This window comes from Panthera onca, chromosome F2 (assembly GCF_046562875.1).
Source record: "Panthera onca isolate mPanOnc1 chromosome F2, mPanOnc1 haplotype 2, whole genome shotgun sequence".
NCBI classification, from domain to species: domain Eukaryota; kingdom Metazoa; phylum Chordata; class Mammalia; order Carnivora; family Felidae; genus Panthera; species Panthera onca.
This window is the reverse complement of record NC_138356.1, coordinates 44,449,904-44,468,558: the sequence shown is the minus strand read 5'-3', so window position 1 is coordinate 44,468,558 and position 18,655 is coordinate 44,449,904. Positions and strand designations below refer to the sequence as shown.

Sequence of the window (18,655 nt, the reverse complement as noted above, 5' to 3'; positions counted from 1 at the left end):
CTATGGTTTGTTCACCTTTTCATTTTGGTAGTAGCGTATTTTGAAAAGTAAATGTTTTGATTTTGATGAAGTGCAATTTATTGAGTTTTTTCGTGTTATATCCTATTTAAAAGATCCTTGCCAAACCCTGGGTCATCAAAAAACTTTTTCCTACGTTTTCATGTAGACATTTAATTGCTTCCATTCTTACATTTAATTTAAAATCAATTTTGAATTAATTTTTATATATGATGTGAGGTAAGGGATGAGGTCCCATTTTTTCACACATGACAATCCAATTGTTATAGCACTATTTGTTGATGACATTATTCTTTCCTCATGAATTGCTTTGGCACTTTTATAAAAAATCATTTCACCATATGTGTATGGGTCTATTCTTGAACTATATTCTGGTCCATTGATGTCACCTATACATACTGTTTTGTTTATTATTACTTTATAATTAGTCTTGAAATCAGGTAATTTAAGCCCCCAACTTTATTTTTTTTTTTTAGAGTTTTCATTGATCCCATTATTTGCAGATTCCATATTTGCTAATTAATATACTTTCTAAAATTTACTTGTAACACAAATCAATATTTGCAGCATTTTCATGACCATTGATGTATGTGCACAGAATGGTAAAAATTCTAGCTACCTGATGCATATGTTCCCAGTTAAGGTCAAAAAAGGCAATGCTCTGCCTTCTTGTTTTAGCTCTCATACTACACACAAGCTTTCTTTTTGTGTTCTATTTAGTGCCATGTTTTTTGCCTTTTGTGCTTTTTGTTGGTGATTTCACTGTTTAAAATGGCCCTCAGGTATAGTGCTGAAATGCTGTCCAGTGTTCCTAAATGCAAGAAAGCTGTGATATGCCTTGTGAAGAAAACATGTATATTAGATGATCTCCACTAAGGCATGAGTAATAGTGCTGTCAGCTGTGAGTTCAATGTTAACCAATCAGTAATATATACTCAATAAGGAGTCTTCAAAAGAGGCACACAGGGGCGCCTGGGTGGCTCAGTGGGTTAAGCATCGAACTTCAGCTCAGGTCATGATCTTGAGGTTCTTGAGGTTTGACCCCACATCAGGCTAACTGCTGTCACCACAGAGCCTGCTTCAGATCCTTTGTCCCTTCTCTCTCTGCCCCTCCCCCCGCTTGTTCTCTCTCTCTCTCTCTCTCTCTCTCTCTCTCTTTCTCTCTCTCTCTCTCACACACACACACAAATAAAACATTTCCAAAAATAATAATAAAATAAATAGAGGCACACACAAAACAAGGTTATGTATTCACTGATGAAATGCTGTGACCAGAAGCTCACAAGAACCTAACCCTGTATTTCTTCTAGGAACAATGATCTAGTAATCATTAGTTCAATGTTCACAGAGACTTATAAAACATAATTATGAATAGTAAGAATTGACTGTATTTGACTATGATAGTTCTTTTGCATGTTCATATATATATATATATATATATATATATATATATGAATCAGATAGTCAGTTTCCACCTTAAAAAGTCTGCTAGGATTTTGATAAGGATTGCTTTGAATCTACAGATCAATAGAATTGACATCTGAGCCATATTAAGTCTTCCATTCCATCATACAGTATATCTCTCCATTTATTTATGTCTTCTTCAATTTATTGTGGAAATCTTTTGTACTTTTCAGTGTACAGATCATGCAGAATTTTGTAAACTTTATCCCTAATTTACATATTTCCAGTTTCTGACTTTTGTTGCCAGTATGTAAAAACACAATCAAATAATTTTGTATCTTGACTTGTATCTTTCAACCTTGCTAAGTTCATTTGTTAATTTTAGTAGCTTTTTGAAGATTCCACCAGCTCTCTACATAAGCAAGCACATAGTCTGTGAATAAAGACAGTTTTACTTTTTTCTGTATGACTTTCTAATTTCTTTTTATTTCATTATGATATCAGTTAGGACCCCCAGTACAGTGTTGAGGAGAAGTGGTGAGAATGAACATACTCTTACTCCTTCTCTCAGGAGGAAAGCATTTAGTCTTTCACTCTTGAGTATGATATATTTATGATAGGTTTTTTCATAGATACCCTTTATCAGGTTGAGAAATTTCCCTTTTATTGCTAGTTTGCTGAGAGTTTTTATCATGAATGAGTGTTGGATATTGTCCAACACTTTGTTTGCATCTACTGAAATGATTATATATGTTTTCATTTTTAAATATTTTCATTTTTAAACGTTTTCATTTTTAAATATGATGAATTATATTGATTGCTTTTTGAACGTTAAAGCAAACTTGCATTCTTTGGATAAACGTCATTTGGTCTTGATTACAGTATATAAATATGCTAAGTCTTCAAGAATCTTTGCATCTGAATCCACGAAGGATGTTGGTTATAATTTTCTTTTCTCTTTTCAATAATATGATTGTTTTTCTGGATCATGCCCCTTGATTAAACTCTAAAATAAATGCTATTAAGTCACTTGCATAGCTTGGAAAAAATAATGTCAGGAACATATCTGAAGACTGAAAGCAATAAAATGCATTTGATATGGTTCTTGAGAGAGAGAGAAAAAAATGCTGGATAAGACAGTTTACATTTTTTGGCCAAGTGAAAATTTCTAAATGTTGTGTTTTCAATATTTTTCCAGATAGATTAAATATTCGAGAAGGGAGGGGAAATTCCTTATTTAAAAACATAAATAAAGAAAAGGAAAGAAGATAAAGTTCTTTCCTACTAGTGGGAAAGGAATTCAAGAGGAGGGGAATGGTGGGAAACAGACACGTGAAGACAGGCATACTTCATGAGGGTTTTTCCCCCATTTTTTTTTAAATGGGGAAAGCAAAGGACATAAACTTCTCTTGAGCCTTATGGCTATGCACTCTGCTAAGCACTTTTCCATATATCTCATACAGAGGTATTAGATGGGAAAGACATTTTGGAGGACAGAAGAATCCACAACGTTGACTTCCAGTACCTTCCAAATTGCTCAGATGGGCAGAACTTTGAAGGCAATATTTATTTAATATGCTTGGTCTAGTCTTTTAATGGAAGAGCATATTTTGAGACACTGACCAAGTAGTGTCCGGAAGAGGATAATTTGGACCACAAAGAGATTCCAAACCCAGTTACTTAAAGATGTGTTTATGCTTCCCCTGAAAAAGAGAAAATTAATGAGAGGTGGGGGGGATGACACTCTTCAATAATCAAAGGTTTTTCTCTTTATTTAGAAAAGGAAATATACTTTCTGGTATATAGCTTTAGCTGGCAGAATAGGATCAAAGGTGGGAATCACAGAGAGTAGGATTTTAGCTCAAGCATTAGTCCACACTGTCTGGAGGTGGGATGGAGGTGCTTTGCAACAACCTGGTATCCCAGGTAGTGGGTGAACATGTGCCATCACCAGGAGGGAACAGAATTCTTGGGTTATGTGGGAGAGGGAGCTCAAAGTCTGACAGCCAGGACCCATTTCCACCGGAAGGATCTCTGAATTAGTTGTGTCTGCCTCCTCTCTTCACACAAACAGGTACGAATAAAAAATGGTGGCTATGGGGGCGTGTGTGTGTGTGTGTGTGTGTGTGCGCGCGCGCGCGCGTCCGAAGGCAATTGCCTAAGAGGTCCTCTCAAATCATTGTGTATAGTGACAGTGTCACAGCAGTGGACTTGGGGAACGACAATCATTTGATTGTTAGTCCTGTTGAATTAGTTCTGAGTCTCCCTGGGGATCAGCGAGCCTGTGAACCTGGGTCTGGAGGAATTTCTCTGGTTGCAGGATTGCCCTACTGCCATCTGGGGGCCCTCAAGGATCATGGGACAGTATCAAATGGTGGTTAAGAGCTAATAATATGGACTCCTACATAACAGGGTTTCGATTCTGCTTTGGTCATAGTACTAGCCATACGACCTTGAGTAAACTGTCTAAAGTTTTGAGGGGAGTACCTTATTTTCCTTCTCTGTAAAATGAGAATGACCAAACCTACTTTAAGAGCTTATTGTCAGAATTAAATGAGATAACACATATAAAGCACCAGGAGAGCTCCTGGAACGTGGTGAGCACTTAATAAGTGCAGTGGCTATAGTTAGGCCTGACCTCTCACACTGAGCTGGGAGTGGGACACAATTGCTTTTGGTTGCAATTACCTTGGTTGTTTATTTGAATTACTCCCATGCAAGAAAGTGAGCAGGAACACTGCTGTTTTATTCACTATTTTTTCCCCCAGTAGTTTGCATGCTCCCTGGCACATCTTATATGCTCAAAAATGGAAAGAACTGTGTCTTATTCTTCTCCATGCCCACTGGCTTCTCTCAATGTTGGTGGGGGAAGGTCCCCGCCAGCCGTTCATAAACAGAAGTCGGGGTATGGCCCTGCCTTCCCTTGGCACAACTTTCAACTGTCCAGCAGACCCAAACCACAGGCTGACAGGGATTTATTGATGAGACAGGTATGAATTTGTCACCACCCTTCCCATTTTATGGCTGTGGAAGTGGAGTCAAGGAATTTAAATAATCAGCTCGGCGTGAGACAGGCACAGCCTGAATGTCAAGATTGAAATTGAAGTCTGTGGACTATACCACGGGCCCAGATAGAATTTCAGACATGCAAACAAGAGTGATTATCTTTGAGAAAGAGAAAGAAAGGGGGAGCGGGGAGAGAGATAACTGCTCTTTATGACTGTACCTACTCAGCTAAGTCTGGTGCTGACAGTGAAGGGAGGTTAACTGATTCCGGGTGACCAGAGGGCTGGGTCAGATGGGACAGCAGACCCCTGGCTCCAGCTCCTTCTCTTCTCCCTTAACTCGAAGCCCTTTCCTCCGGTCCCCCCGTTGCTGATGCCAGTGGATCTCAAGAGCGTGGCAGCAATCCATGTCAGAAGTTCACTGAAAATGCATTCTCCTGCGCCCCACCCTAAACCTGTTGACTCTGAATCTCTGGGGGTGAGACCCCGGGGGTCAGCTTCCTGAGTGGCTCTTAGTTACTGGAACCTGAGAACCTCTGACCCGGGCTGCCTTGCTCCTGTCTGTCTGAAGCCCAGGCAGTTTCTGCTTCATGCTCTTTGCACCCACAGCCCTCCTCCTATAGTGGGGATCCCAGGACAGATCAACACTGGGGAGAGCCTAGGGGTCTCCAGGCTTGAGGGGGGACCAGGCAGGGGTTGACAAAACCTGGTGTGGGGAAGGCCTGGCTCATGACACTAGGGGGAGGACTTTTTATTCTTTATTTGCTAGTCCCCAAATTCCTCTGACTTGACTAAGCCAGCCCATGGAAAATGGACGTCAGCAGATGCCCGGATTGCAGCAGGCCATTGAGGCAGAAGACAAGGGGAGGACTTTCTTGTGTTCCTAAGAAGGGAAGGGCATGACAGGAGTAAGCAAGGTGGCGAAAGGCTGAGCATTCTTCAGAGCAACACCTTGCAGAGGGGAGCTCCCGAAGAGGCTGGGAGAGGGGGCGGGCGGAGCTCTTGAAGAGGGTCGGGGGATGTCTAAAAAAGATGTTTAGGTTGTTTGCTGAGCAGTGTGTGAGGTGACCTTGCCAGGGCTCCCCCATTTTCCCAGCGAATTCTATTAAACCCATGAGCGGTGGGTGTGAGCAATTTTTGTTGTGGAAACTCAAGAAGGGTCAGAGGTTCAAGCAGAAGATCAGGATGATTCAGGCTGCACTCAAAAATCTGGGACCCTGTGGTCTGGGAGGAGCCCAGGAACACATAGCACCGGGAAGCTTTGTGTTTCCAGAGGCCACAGAACTGGAGGAGTCAAGCAGATGTTCCCTAACCTTGGGGGGCAGGAGGCTTCTATCCAGCTATTTACAACCCCGAAAATGAAGTGGGAAGAAAACAGGAAAATGTGGTTTGGCTCCATATATGCGATACTAATTACAGCCATTTGTGCAGATGCTTTCCATTAATGCTTAATTGCTTACCATGAGGTATAATAACAATTATGTGTTGCATGAACTGCGTGTCAGATTAGCTGAGTTTTATATGCCTCCGTGTGGGCCGGTCTTCCTCACATCTTTTTGTTGTTGTTGTTGTTGTTGTTGTTGTTTTGTCTTGTTTTGTTTTTATTATGTACTACATTGATACACTGCATAACCTTCCAGAAAGGGCAGATGAGCATAACTGAGTTATTCTTCATCAGTCGGGAAAAGGCTTCTTTAATCAATATTCTCCAAACCCTTTGACACACGGTAACGATTAACTCCAGAGATGCGCTTATCTCTTTGCATCAAACTCCAATGATATGGATAATAATGGCAACCCCTTTTTCCTTGCCCCCATTACAGACCCTGTGGATGTGCTCAGTGGCTACGCCGGGGATGACCAAGCACACGGCCATGACACCGATCCCGGGCAGAATCTCCAACCACATCGCGCCTCGGCTGCCAGGAGCAAGGTCTCCCCGCCGGCCTTCCTCACATCTTGAGTAAGCCTGGTTTGGTAGCCTGGCTGTCTATGGGCTAACACAGTGGCTTTACTTACAACTTAAAAACATACATATGTAGGCACCACACTCAGTGTATAGGGAATTCTCTCCTCTAAGAGGCAGATTACCTCTTGCTGGTTCAAATGTCAGTATGTTGTCTAGTTTGGGAGTTTGGCCAAAAAAAAAGAGAATCTGAGTTCTATCCGCACTTTTAATCTGTTTGACCTTTTTTTTTTTTTCTTTTTCATTTAGGAGACTTTATAGGTCTACTAGATCCCTACTACGAGATCACTGCACACCTCTAAAACAGAACTGGAATAATCATTCCCAGCCAATGTTAATAACTCATCCTAAGTCAATGCTTCAGAGAAGAGAATAAAATACAGAAACAATTCCTCAGGGTATAGTTAATAGAGACAGTGGATGAAAAGGCTCTCCAGTGGTTCCCCCTAAAGAACAGTTTGGAAGAAAAAGACACCAGCTCATGAATTCAAAAAGGCTGTTTCTAAGGAGATGCCTCCAACAGTCTTCCAAACTCCTCCTGCTGGCCTACTATGTGCTGTGCTGGCTCTGGTCCAAGCACTACGATGGCGGGGTGGAGGATGGAGGTCGACACAAAATACACGAGTTATAAAACCTCCTTTCTTTCCTTGAGGAGATGATGACTAGGTTAAGCGAGGAGACACATATGAATTAAATAGGCCCTAGGAGAGAGCAGAGGGCAGAGGAGGACAGGGCAGATACACCAGCAAAGCAATCTTACTTCTGCAAGTAGTCTGGTCCGAGTTGAGGATGTATCCTTGTCTGCATCTGCAGACGTATGAGCCCGGGGTATTGATGCAGAAGTGGGCACAGTTATGCTCCAGGATGCTGCACATGTGGACCACTGTAAGGGAAGACACAGCAAGTTAAGGCAATGATGACGCCTTCTCTGACTTCATCCACCCACATTCACCCAGAACCTTCTGTGAAGGAGAAAGCAGGACCCAAAGGAAAACAAGTTGCAGTCCCTACCCTCCAGGGGATTCAGAGCCTCTCGTTGGACTAGTCAGTTCTAGATAAATGCCACCAGGAATCTATAACGGGCCACAGAAGGTTAAAGGGAAATGACGCTAAGGTGCCATATGAAATTGCTGATATCCACTAAAATAGGTCAAAAATGATCTACAAAAAAGAGAAATTTCATGGTTCAATTAATAATACTCAATTGGGGAATCAGAAAGTTTGCTGATACCAGAGGGGGCTTTGGCTCACGTGGATTTTCAGTAGGCAGCAATGGGGTTGTAGGAAAAGCTATTAAATGAGGATATGGTAAGAGTCAACAATTTTTGGGGGCCGTAAATCCCAAGAGCAATCTTTTAATATGCGAAAGTGTTATACACAATATTTTGGAGTAAAAAATTCATTCCTAAGTTCCATGTTTCCTTAATCTTTCTGCCAATTTAAAATATTACTGAATTTAGTATCTGAAGTACCTCAGCTTTCAGATATATCAATTCTTGCATAAGTCTGTCTGGAGCTCATAAAAATTCTCTCTCTTTTTTTTTTTTACATCTTAATTTATTATTTTATTCAATATAATTCAACTTGAACATATTTAAAATTAACAAGCATCATTATAAACAGAGTACAAGTTATGCAAGTATTCTCATAAACAAAAAAGATGTCCATATGTAGAAATACATTTTTATGAAGCCCAAATAAAAGAGGCTTTCAAAAGCTAAGAACAATCTCATTAATCCCGTGCTTAGGAAAACGGAGCTACTGGTGAAACTGATGGTGTATCTTAACATATATGTCTGGTTACTTCTAAGTAAGAAATACAGTAGGAAATAAATAAAGTAGGGCAGTAAAACTTTAAAAATTTTTAACAATACAATTAAGATTGATTGTTGTGAGTTTATGATAGCCTGTGTTTTAACTCCTGTTAAGATACAAATAATGGGGGCACTTGGGTGGCTCAGTCGGTTAAGCGCCCCACCCTTGATGTCGGCTCAGGTCATGATCTCAGAGTTTTGGGGGTATGAACCTTGAGACGGGTTCTGTCGGGCTCTGCACTGATAGTTCAGAGCCTGCTTGAGATTTTCTCTCTCCCTCTCTCTCTGCCCCTCCCTTGCTTGCACACACACGCACGTGCTCTCTCTCTTTCTCCCAAAATAAATAAACTTATCCATTCATTAGTTGATGGAACTGGAGGGTATTATGCTAAGTGAAATAAGTCGGTCAGAGAAAGACAGATATCTTATGTTTTCACTTGTATGTGGATCTTGAGAAACTTAACAGAAGACGGTGGGGGAAGGGAAAGGGGAAAAAATAGTTACAAACAGAGAGGGAGGGAGCCAAACCATAGGAGGACAAACTAAGGGTTGATGGGGGTTGGGGGAGAGGGGAAAGTGGGTGATGGGCATTGAGGAGAGCACTTGTTGGGATGAGCACTGGGTGTTGTATGTAAGGCAATGTGGCAATAAATTACACTTAAAGAATAAAAATAAATAAATAAATAAACTTTTAAAAAAGATACAAACAATGTTTGGAAAGTTAGTAGTTAAATCCTATCAATCAGTTTTACTTTGGTGTGAAAAAATATGTTTCTGTGACCATGGACAATTTTCTTAACCATTTTATATAAAATGGGGATAAGAGGCACCTGGGTGGCCCAGTCAGTTGAGCGTTTGACTCTTGATTTTGGCTCAGGTCACTATCTCATGGTCATGAGATCGAGCCCCATGTCGAGCCCCACGTGGGGCTCCACACTGAATATGGAGCCTGCTTAAGATTCTCTCTCCCCCTCTCCCTTTGCAGCCCCCTCAAAAAATGGGGATAAAAATAGCTCCTACCTCATAAGAGCCTTGTGAGGATTAAAATAATTAAGATGGTAAAATACTTAGAACCGTGTCCTAGGGACTGCTCCATACACAGCCGCATGTAGCATTGGGAAGTGTGGTGGTTTATTGTCTTATTTTATATGTGGGAGCTCATCCTACACGTAGTGGTCGTCACCTTGGATTTTCACTCAACACTAACCGCAGATTCTATCTGTACTGATGTATATACTATCTACAGGGAATCTAAGATGCACCCCAATGTGAAAGACGTTAAGATGTGAAGCTGCAAACAGAATATTCACAGATTCCGTATTCGTGAACTCGCCTACTCACTAAAATGTATTTGTAACCCTGAAATCGATACTCACAGTGAAATCAACACAGGCTCAGTCATGAAAAATTTGAGTCGCCTGATGTGCGCACTGCCAGCTGAGGTGGCCTCCTTGTTTCAGTTCTCAGACAGTACACAACTGTCCTTTTTGAGGTCTATTTGGTGCCTCGTTTTTTGATTTTTGGGCTTGTTTTTGTGGGTGATTTTGCTGTTTAACACGGCTCCGAGCAGAATGCCGAAGTGCTAGCGTTTGCTGATGTGATGTGCTCAGTGATGTGCGTCTAGTGCTTCTGGGTGCAAGCAGGCAGCAGGCGCCTTACAGGTGAAAGGTGCGCTAGGTACGTTTCAGGCTCTGGCTTCAACAACAGTGCTGCTAGCTGTGAGCAGCTCAGTGTTAATGAATCAACATGTGTATCACATAAGGTGCCTCTAGACACATAGAACAGTTTACGTATTGATCAGTTAACAAAAATGTGGAGACTAGAGGCTTGTAGGAACCTAACTCCCTATCTCCCCCAGGAGTCGTGGTTCAGTATTTGCAAATTCAGCATTCACCAGGACTTTATAGAACATAATCACTGAGAATAATGAGAATTGACTGTATATCTCAGATCTGATCAAATATGTTAGATCTGTTTTATTCCCTTCAATTGCTTTATCTATCGGTCCTATGATTCTTCCTCATTGTATTTAGTCATTTCCCCATCAGCCATTATTTGCACAGTTCCCAGATTTTCACTTGCATTGACGCTGGGATGCATATTCTCAGATACATCTCCTTGAGCACAAGTGCGGTGGTTTTGCTAGGACTGGATCCTAGTTTGAAGAGACGTGGCCTAATTGCCTTGCAAGCTGGTTCACACCAGCAATGCATGAGAGTAAAAAACCTCAGTGCTCGGGATTATCAAAATGTTTAAGTTTTGACAGCCTTATGAGTGGAAAATCATTATCCTGTTTTTACAATGCATTTGCTGTGCACTGTTCTCTTTCTTTCCTAGACTGCTGGAGCCCAACTACCCACAGGCATGGTGGGGGGCGGGGGGCATTCCTGAAGAACTTTCAGTGTGTCCCTCTCTGTAATGAAGGAAGTCTCAAGTTTGGAAACCAGCCACACATCAGTTATCCACTGGTGTGAGGCCCAGGTGATGACCGGTGCCCATCTTCTCATCTGGACCCTGGCAGACAATACAAGGGGGCAGGAGATGTGAGACAGAGGAAATATCTGTTGGGCAGCAGGCAGCACAGTGTTGAAGAGGGCGGCTTCTAGAAGCAGACTGCCTGAATGCTCAGCTTCACAACTTAGTATGACTTTGTAGGAATTACTTAATTTCCTTAAACTCCACTTCCTTCAGCTGTCAAATGGGGAAATTAAAAGAGGCTTGTTTTTGCCACGTGCCGTAAAAGAATTAGAACCAGGAGACTGTGATTTGGTATAATGGAAAGCGTACCAGATAAGAAGCCAGAAGACTTGGATTCCGGTTCTGCTCTAACTTGATCAAGGGAGGGAAGTTCAGGTAAGTTGGGTAGCCCTTTTAGACCTGTTTCTTTACCTGTAGAATAAAGTCATGAATGGTGTCTAGGGACCCTTGGTACAGACACTTATTATTTTGTCTGGGTAGCACCACCCCCCATGCCACCTTTTCAACAAACTGCCCTTCCTTCTCACTTCGAATGCGTGGGACCTGTAGGAGCTGCCCATGTGTTGGTATGAGGCAGCCCCGCTCCTGGATGCCACTGACCAGCACAGGGTGTGACCATCAGAGTCCTTTCCTGGCATCCAGGAGCTAGAACTGAGGGAAGAGAGGCTTAAACCAAGGGCAGGTACCTGTCGGGGGCTGACAGGGTGCATGCTTTCTGCCCAAGGAACAGAGAGGAACGGGAGGCAGAAGGAGAAGGTGGAGAGAAAGTGGGACTGTCATTCGTTACTCTTCCACTTATTTCCACGGGGTAATATGATACGGCCCCTCCCCCTTAAAAGCTAGTTCAAACTGAATTTCGGTTACTTTCAAGCAAAAGAATCTCAAATCTTTTTACTAAGATAAAGTAAAAATTTTCCGTCTGTAAAATTTTACGGATGAGTGATTGGTGTTCCCAAAAGCAATGGGGTCCTCACACCCCTGCCATCCCGTGGGACCGGCCTCTGTGGTGTGCTGAAGGGGAGGTGACTGTCCTGCCTCCTCCACTGGCAAGCAGTGGACGCATTTCTCAGAAGGCCTGGTAGGTTGTAACTGGGTCAAGGCCTTGTATTCTGGGGAAGTAATCACTCATCAGCAGACTAGGTCACTGGCAAGACTGGATTTAAAAAAATTTTTTTTTTTTTTTTAAACAAATTTTATTTATTTTTGGGACAGAGAGAGACAGAGCATGAATGGGGGAGGGGCAGAGAGAGAGGGAGACACAGAATCGGAAACAGGCTCCAGGCTCCGAGCCATCAGCCCAGAGCCTGACGCGGGGCTCGAACTCACGGACCGCGAGATCGTGACCTGGCTGAAGTCGGACGCTTAACCGACTGCGCCACCCAGGCGCCCCAAAAAAATTTTTTTTTAATGTTTATTTTTGAGAGGCAGAGAGAGAGACAGAGCGTGAGTGGGGGAGGGCAGAGAGAGAGGGAGACACAGAATCCAAAGCAGGCTCCAGGCTCTGAGCTGTCAGCACAAAGTCCAACGCAGGGCTCAAACCCACAGACCATGAGATCATGACCTGAGCCAAAGTTGGACGCTTAACCGACTGAGCCACCCAGGACTGGATTTTTTTTTTTTAACTAGGAAATATGAATGTGCATAAATGCCTATTAACAGATGCATAAATGATCGAAGGAATGGTAGGGCCGACTGGGGGTCTAGAAAGAAACAATTACTGGGTACGTAGAGTCAGCGTTTGTTGAAATCCATCTGGCCTCCCGCTTAACACCAGAGCCCCAAAGGGCTGTAATAAAAAGTGTAGACTTCGCCCAGGCTGGTGGATGAAAGGTGTGTCTTAGGAACACTATTAGAGCCTTAATTTGTGCCTGGCCTGGGCGGGGTGGGGCTGTTAGGGTAGGAACTGCCAGCCTCTAGGCTCCAAATACCAGGCTTGGCTGATACAACAGGTAGCAAGAGGTTACTTAAAATCAGCCCCGCCCAGGTTACAATGAGTCATCAGAAAGCTCAGGATAGACCTGCATTTTTCAGCACCTAAATTCAGTGTCCTTTCTCCCTGGGTGGCAAAAATGGCAGAGCCCAGGATGTGTAGGTTTTGGTCGTCTTGTAGACAGGGCCTCAATTCATAGGCTACCTGGTCTCCAAGTTTCTCTGGTGCCCTCAGGGGTGGCCTGAGAATGGAACCTCAGCGGCCTCCGCCTTGCTGTGGCTGGTGTGGGAATTCACCGCCCGCAGATAAAAGCCGCTGCTGTGCCCAAGTTCATGTCCACACAGGCAGTGACAGCCAGAGCCAGGTCTCCCACTCAAGGGCAGTCTGGCTCCAGAGCCTAATCTCTTCCTAGTTTGACAATGAAGGACCGGCTCTGACCACACAGGAAGACTGCCTGTCTCCTCTGACCCGATCCACAGATAAGCAGAGCTTGTCAGTTCTGCTCGAAGCACAGGAGCCCCAGCCCTTCTTCCCTCTGAAATCTTGTCCCTAGTTGCACCATGGCCTCCACTTTCCTGCCTACCCCTTCGTCAGCATTTTTCAAATGTGGGTCATGTCTTTTTAGCAGGTTATAAAACTAAGAGAGAATCTGGACTAGTTCTTTGCTGCTGCTGCTGCTGTTACTGTTGTTTTAATGAAATGGAAAAATCAAGTGAAAATATCTTTCCTTTCCTGGCTTACTGCTGTCGCCCACCGCACTCCCCTCAGTTAGCCAGGAAAACTCCTATTCATCTTTCAAGTTTGTGTAGCACCTAATGGTCAAGATGTGGACACTGAGCCAGAATGCCTGGGCTCACATCTCAATGCTACCACAGTGCTGTGTGACCTTGGATAAGTCATTGAACCTCTCTGGGTCTTAGTTTTCCCTTCTGTAAAATGAGAATTGTAAAAGTACCTACTTCACAGGTTTCTTGTATGAATAAAATGAATATAGGCTAATAGCTCAAAACAGTGCATGAACATATTAATGTCAATAAATGGTAATGATTAGGGGCACCTGGGTGGTTCAGTTGGTTAAGCGTCTGACTTCGACTCAGGTCATGATCTCATGGTTCATAAGTTCCAGCCCCGCATCGGGCTCTGTGCTGACAGCTTAGAGCCTGGAGTCTGCTTTGGATTCTGTCTCCCTCTCTCTCTGCCCCTCCCCCACACATTCTCCCCCCGCCCCTCTCAAAAATAAATAAAACAGTTAAAAATTTTTAAATAAGTAAATAAAAAAATAAATGGCAATGATTATTAATATTATTATCTCCTTTTTAAAGCTCTCTAGAAGCTCCTAGGGAGACCAAGGTATTCTCTGACCAGAGTTCCCTCAGTCCCTGGTGACTCTCCAAGGCCTCTGAGGTGCACATTTTGGATAGCCAACATTCCACTTCTCTGTGATGAGAGCATCTTTCTACCAGCCTGGAACCCTCAGGCCTGGCACGTGAAGGGTAGGGTAAGAGCTTGGGCCAGAGAAACTGCAAACTGAATCTCCAATCCTGCTATCTGAAGTTGCTTATCCTTTCTAAGCCTCAGTTTCCACTTCTGTAAAATGAGAATAATAATAGCATCTGCCTCATAAGCTTGTTATAAGTATTAAATGAAGAACATATGGAAAGTACCTAGCCCAGGACAAGCGGATTTGCTAAGTATCATATAGGTGGCAGGTGGGGACATTGAGACTCAAGTCTGCTCTTCCCCTAACCTACAAAGCTTCCTATAAATTCTGGGGTGAATGTCAACCTCAAAGTTGGTTTACTCAGCATGGCTGGACTGTGGAGGTGGCCACCAGAAAATGGTTTACCTTAAAAGAGGAATTTATAACCCCTGGCGTGCAGAGGAGTGAAATGAGCAAGAGCTTCGGAAGGAGAACCCACTACCTGCTGGCTATATGTTCTCGGGGAATTCACATAAGCAGTTACTAAGGTGTGAAGGGGGGAGGGATGGTATTGTGTTGCCTCCCCCAGATTTTTGTGAGGATCAAATATAAAAACAGAAGAGTAAGTGCTTTATAAATATTAGTTATTGAAATCTTTACTGCACAGTTGATAAAGAGGACTCAGGACCTCCTCAACCTGTCAAGACGGTTGACAGGTCTGCTCAGCAGAACCCTGCCACGTGGTGGGAGAGAAACTGGTCTCCTCCGGGGAGGCAGGGGGCCTGGGTTCTTGGGCCACGCCAACGAACGAATGGCATAATCCCAATATTTTCTTAAAAGCTTCCAGATTACAACAAAGTGCGGGGCGGAGGATCCAAATTGCCTTTTAATTTTGCTGCCTGACCATAAAGCACACAGAAAAGGTCCTTATTCACACAAGTCCACATCCTTAGCCTCATATCGCCTTTCCATTTCCTGATAAATCCAGAGCGCTTATAAAAGAACTCCATTGACATTTTCCAAGACAAATGAATAAACCCATCAATACTGTCACGGAACCAATTTCTTTTTTAATATTTCCAGGAAAAGGGGAACATAAATTCTGCAGAAGTCATTTAAAGTCATAAACCTTAAAATGTTTGCAGTGCGTTCTACTGGTTGAAGTTTTCCCGGGCAACCTGGGCCATGGCACCCCATTGACACGGCCCTTCTGCATGCCAGGCCAAACGGCACTTTTGAAAACTCTCCAAGAGACATTGCAGAGAAAAAGGTTCTTTTTTTCCTTCATGGCATTGATTTTTTTAAGTACATCTTTTGACTTGAGAGTCAAGAAACAATGGAGTCTCTGCTTTTTGAGGTTAGTTCTCAGCAGGGGATTCAAAAAAACAACAACACATCAAAAACACACCATCTTTCCTCCCTGAGGCTTCAGCGGGAGGAGTGGGGGTCCCAAGGCTGTGTAAGAGTCTGAGAAAAGAGTCCTCAGAGCCCCCCCGCTCTTGGGGAGCTGGAGATGAGTCTGGTCCTAAGCTCATTCTCCACACATACTCATACTTTGGAACACTAGTTATTTCCAAATAGGTTTTTCCTTTTGCTTTCCCATCAAAAAAGCATGACAGTTGGAGGGGACAGGGACAGATGGATAAGGGCAAGGTAACACCGGACACTGTTTACCAGGTCAGGAGGCACGTCTCCAGTTTCCAAGGACTAGAGAGGAGGCTGGGTGGCCCCCTGAGCCCCTGCCCTCCTGGAGGAAGAAAGGGCAAGCAGCCAGCTGCAGAAGCAGGAAACTGGGGAGAGGGCAAGCGGACCTGCTGCGGAAAGCTGAGGCAGGAGCCCTGGGCTCAGGTAACTGAGCGCAGGCTGGCAAGGAAGGGAGAGAGAAGCCTTGTGGAGAGGAGGATCAGAAAGCAAGAGAGGGCAGAGGACCCCTGAAGCAGAAGGCAGCTCAAGGATGTGGACAGGTATCCCCCTTACAGAAGGAGGGGACCAAATCTCAGCCCTCCCCGTGCACTGGGCCTCTTCGAAGAGAAAATCTCCACCACTAGCACCACCATGGGGCAATAATGCTTGGTATTCGGCCCCATCCAAGGAGACATTATGGAATTATTTTGCCCTCCCGTCCCCATGTCTACTCCAACTCATGAATTCTAGCTTAAGGAACGCCAGGGCAGTCCAATGTGTTGGAGAAAAGCTTTGCCCATCTACTTGTACTCATTCTGCTGTCTGAGTTCAAACGTCCCTTCCCCAGAGGATTCTCCCTGGGCACCCTGGTCTAGGTTGGGTCCTGCCCTGAATTCTTCCTCTATGATATTGTTACAACTGCAGTTACTTACTTATCTGCATCATTACATCCTCACTATCTGTCTCCTTGGCCAGAGTGCAACCCCAGGAGAATGCCATGTCTATCCTGGCCTTTGCTGAACACCCCTTGCCAACACAGTACCTGGGACAAGGTAGCACAGAAACAACACGGGGAGATGAAAAAAGGAATCCTCATGATTCCCCCTGGAAGAGCCCCAGAGGAGCAGGACTTACTGCACAACTTGTTCTGGAACACCGAGGTCAGTGACTCCATCTGGCTGAAGTTGGCCACCAGAAAGACATGGTCCTCATGGGGCTCGCTCCCGATGGCCTTCAGTGTGTTGAGGTCCACCTGGCCCACACCAATGGCAAAGATCAGGATGCCTGTGTCCCGTGCCTTTGCAGCCACCTCGGCCACGGAGTCCTGCGGCCTCCCATCGGTCACGATCATTATGACCCGCAGCACATTCTCCCTCAGAGGCCGGGCCCCCTCTGCTTCTGAGAATGCGATATTCAGGGCATACTGGATGGCCAGCCCCGTCATGGTGCCCGTGGACAGGTGCCTCATCCTCTTGACCGCACGCTCCACTTCAGACTTCCTCTTGAAGGTCTTGAGGGAGAACTCGTTCTTGACGGTGCTGCCATACTGCAGCAAGCCCACTCGGGTGACGTCAGGGCCAATGTCCAAGAATTGCAAGATGTCCACGATGAACTCCTTGACTTTTGCATAGTCGTGGGTGTTGACGCTGCGGGAGCTGTCGATGATGAAGACCAGGTCTGCCCGCTTATTCTCACAGGAGCTCTCTGGGGAAAGAGGAGAGGTCAGATCCATTAGAAGAGTGCTATGGCCCAGGGCAGCCTGGCTGTTGTTGGAAATCCTAGGGCTGGGGGTCACCTTCCAGACCTCCAATCTCCATGGGCTTTTCTTCCCCGCCCGGGGAAGCTGTAAGGGTAAAAAAATGTACATGACTGTGTGATCGTGAGTATTGGCTACAAAGATACTATTTATTTTTGCAAGATAAACGGACACTTCAGTTTCTAGAAAGCCATCAATACAGTTTTTAGGTGGGCACGCACCTGAGCGGGGCCAAAATGATTTTATTATTTACTGCATGCCACATAAGCCTGGCTGGATACTGCAGGGAATATGCAATAAGCCTAGGATGGGACCACCGTCAAGGAGCTTACGATCCACCTTGGGAACTTAACTAACGGAACAAATGAAAGAATAATTAGCGCGGTGCCGACACTAGATGTTCAGAGAACGGGGATGTTAGTGGGCTGGGGTCAAGGAGACAGGACGTGAACTGGTCTCACGCGGCGTTCGCATCCAGAGAAGGAACACATGGAGGCAGACACATGAACAGAAGCCTACGATGGCACGAGGGTGGTGGAAATGGAGTGAGCGGCGAAGGGCTGCTAGGAGGTGCAGAGAGGAACGGAGTTGGAGGGTAACCCCAAGCCAGCTACGAAAGGCCTGGGAAATGTGCACCTGATGCCACCGGTGATGAGCACAGTATATTAGCATCACACCATGTAACTCAGCTCACCTGTAGGGAGGTTACATAATAACAAGCCAATGAGGGTGGCAGTGGTTTGCAAGGTGGTTGATGCCGACCATTGCCGCACTGGTTGAGAGGGGGCCTCCACCTCAATGAGGGGAGCAGGTGCTGAAGCTGGAGAAGGGACTGACCGAGAGACAAAGGACACAGTTAACGGGAAAAAGGCAAATGTTAAGTCTCTCCCTCACCCCCACCATACTTGTTCCAGAAACCCTCAAACAAGGAGGCTAGAAGAGGTTTGAGTCTGTGGGTGAAACTCATCACATCCTGGGAAGAGGCTGATAGGGGATGAGATGAGAGGCCTCCTCCCTCAGAGCGTGGAGGAATTTCTCCGATGTTCTGAGCTACCTTCTCCGGCCAAAGGGGGCGGTGCCTCCTCCCCTTCCCAGACTCTGTAGCTAAATCCAGATTTGACAGGGATTAGAAAAGGGATCCCAAGTGCTTGCCCTAAATCCCAATCACCACAGCTGCAAGAAAGAGAGAGAAAGCCAAATATGAAACAGTGAACCCAGTCATCGAGATGAGAAGTGGGAAAGGCCCATGAGGTCATCCTGTCCAGGCCGGCTTGCCAGGCTGTGACTCGCCCCGAGAGCCTGCACACACACCTCGTCCACCGCGTGGCCTCACAAGTCTTCCGATCTGGGGGCGAGGAAGCACCCCCAAACCACAGCCTCCTGGCAGGAGACCAACCTCGTGCTGCACCCACACATAAAGCCGGGGCTGTGTGAATTCAAAATGTGTTTCTCAAACCAGA

General features: G+C 44.9%; 1 protein-coding gene and 1 pseudogene across 2 annotated transcripts in view; both read right to left on the bottom strand.

Moving 5' to 3' along the window:
• MATN2 (matrilin 2) overlaps positions 1 to 18,655 on the bottom strand; it is a 135,503-nt gene that overhangs the window by 71,358 nt on the left and 45,490 nt on the right. For both annotated transcript variants that reach the window (XM_060610995.3, XM_060610997.3), the window contains exons 3-4: positions 16,574 to 17,143; positions 7,154 to 7,276 (exon numbers count right to left, since the gene is read on the bottom strand). In XM_060610995.3, the coding sequence (XP_060466978.3) occupies positions 7,154 to 7,276; positions 16,574 to 17,143 (693 nt within the window). The remainder of the gene's footprint in view (positions 1 to 7,153; positions 7,277 to 16,573; positions 17,144 to 18,655) is intronic.
• LOC144615062 (NADH dehydrogenase [ubiquinone] 1 alpha subcomplex subunit 1 pseudogene) lies at positions 6,024 to 6,378 on the bottom strand (annotated as a pseudogene).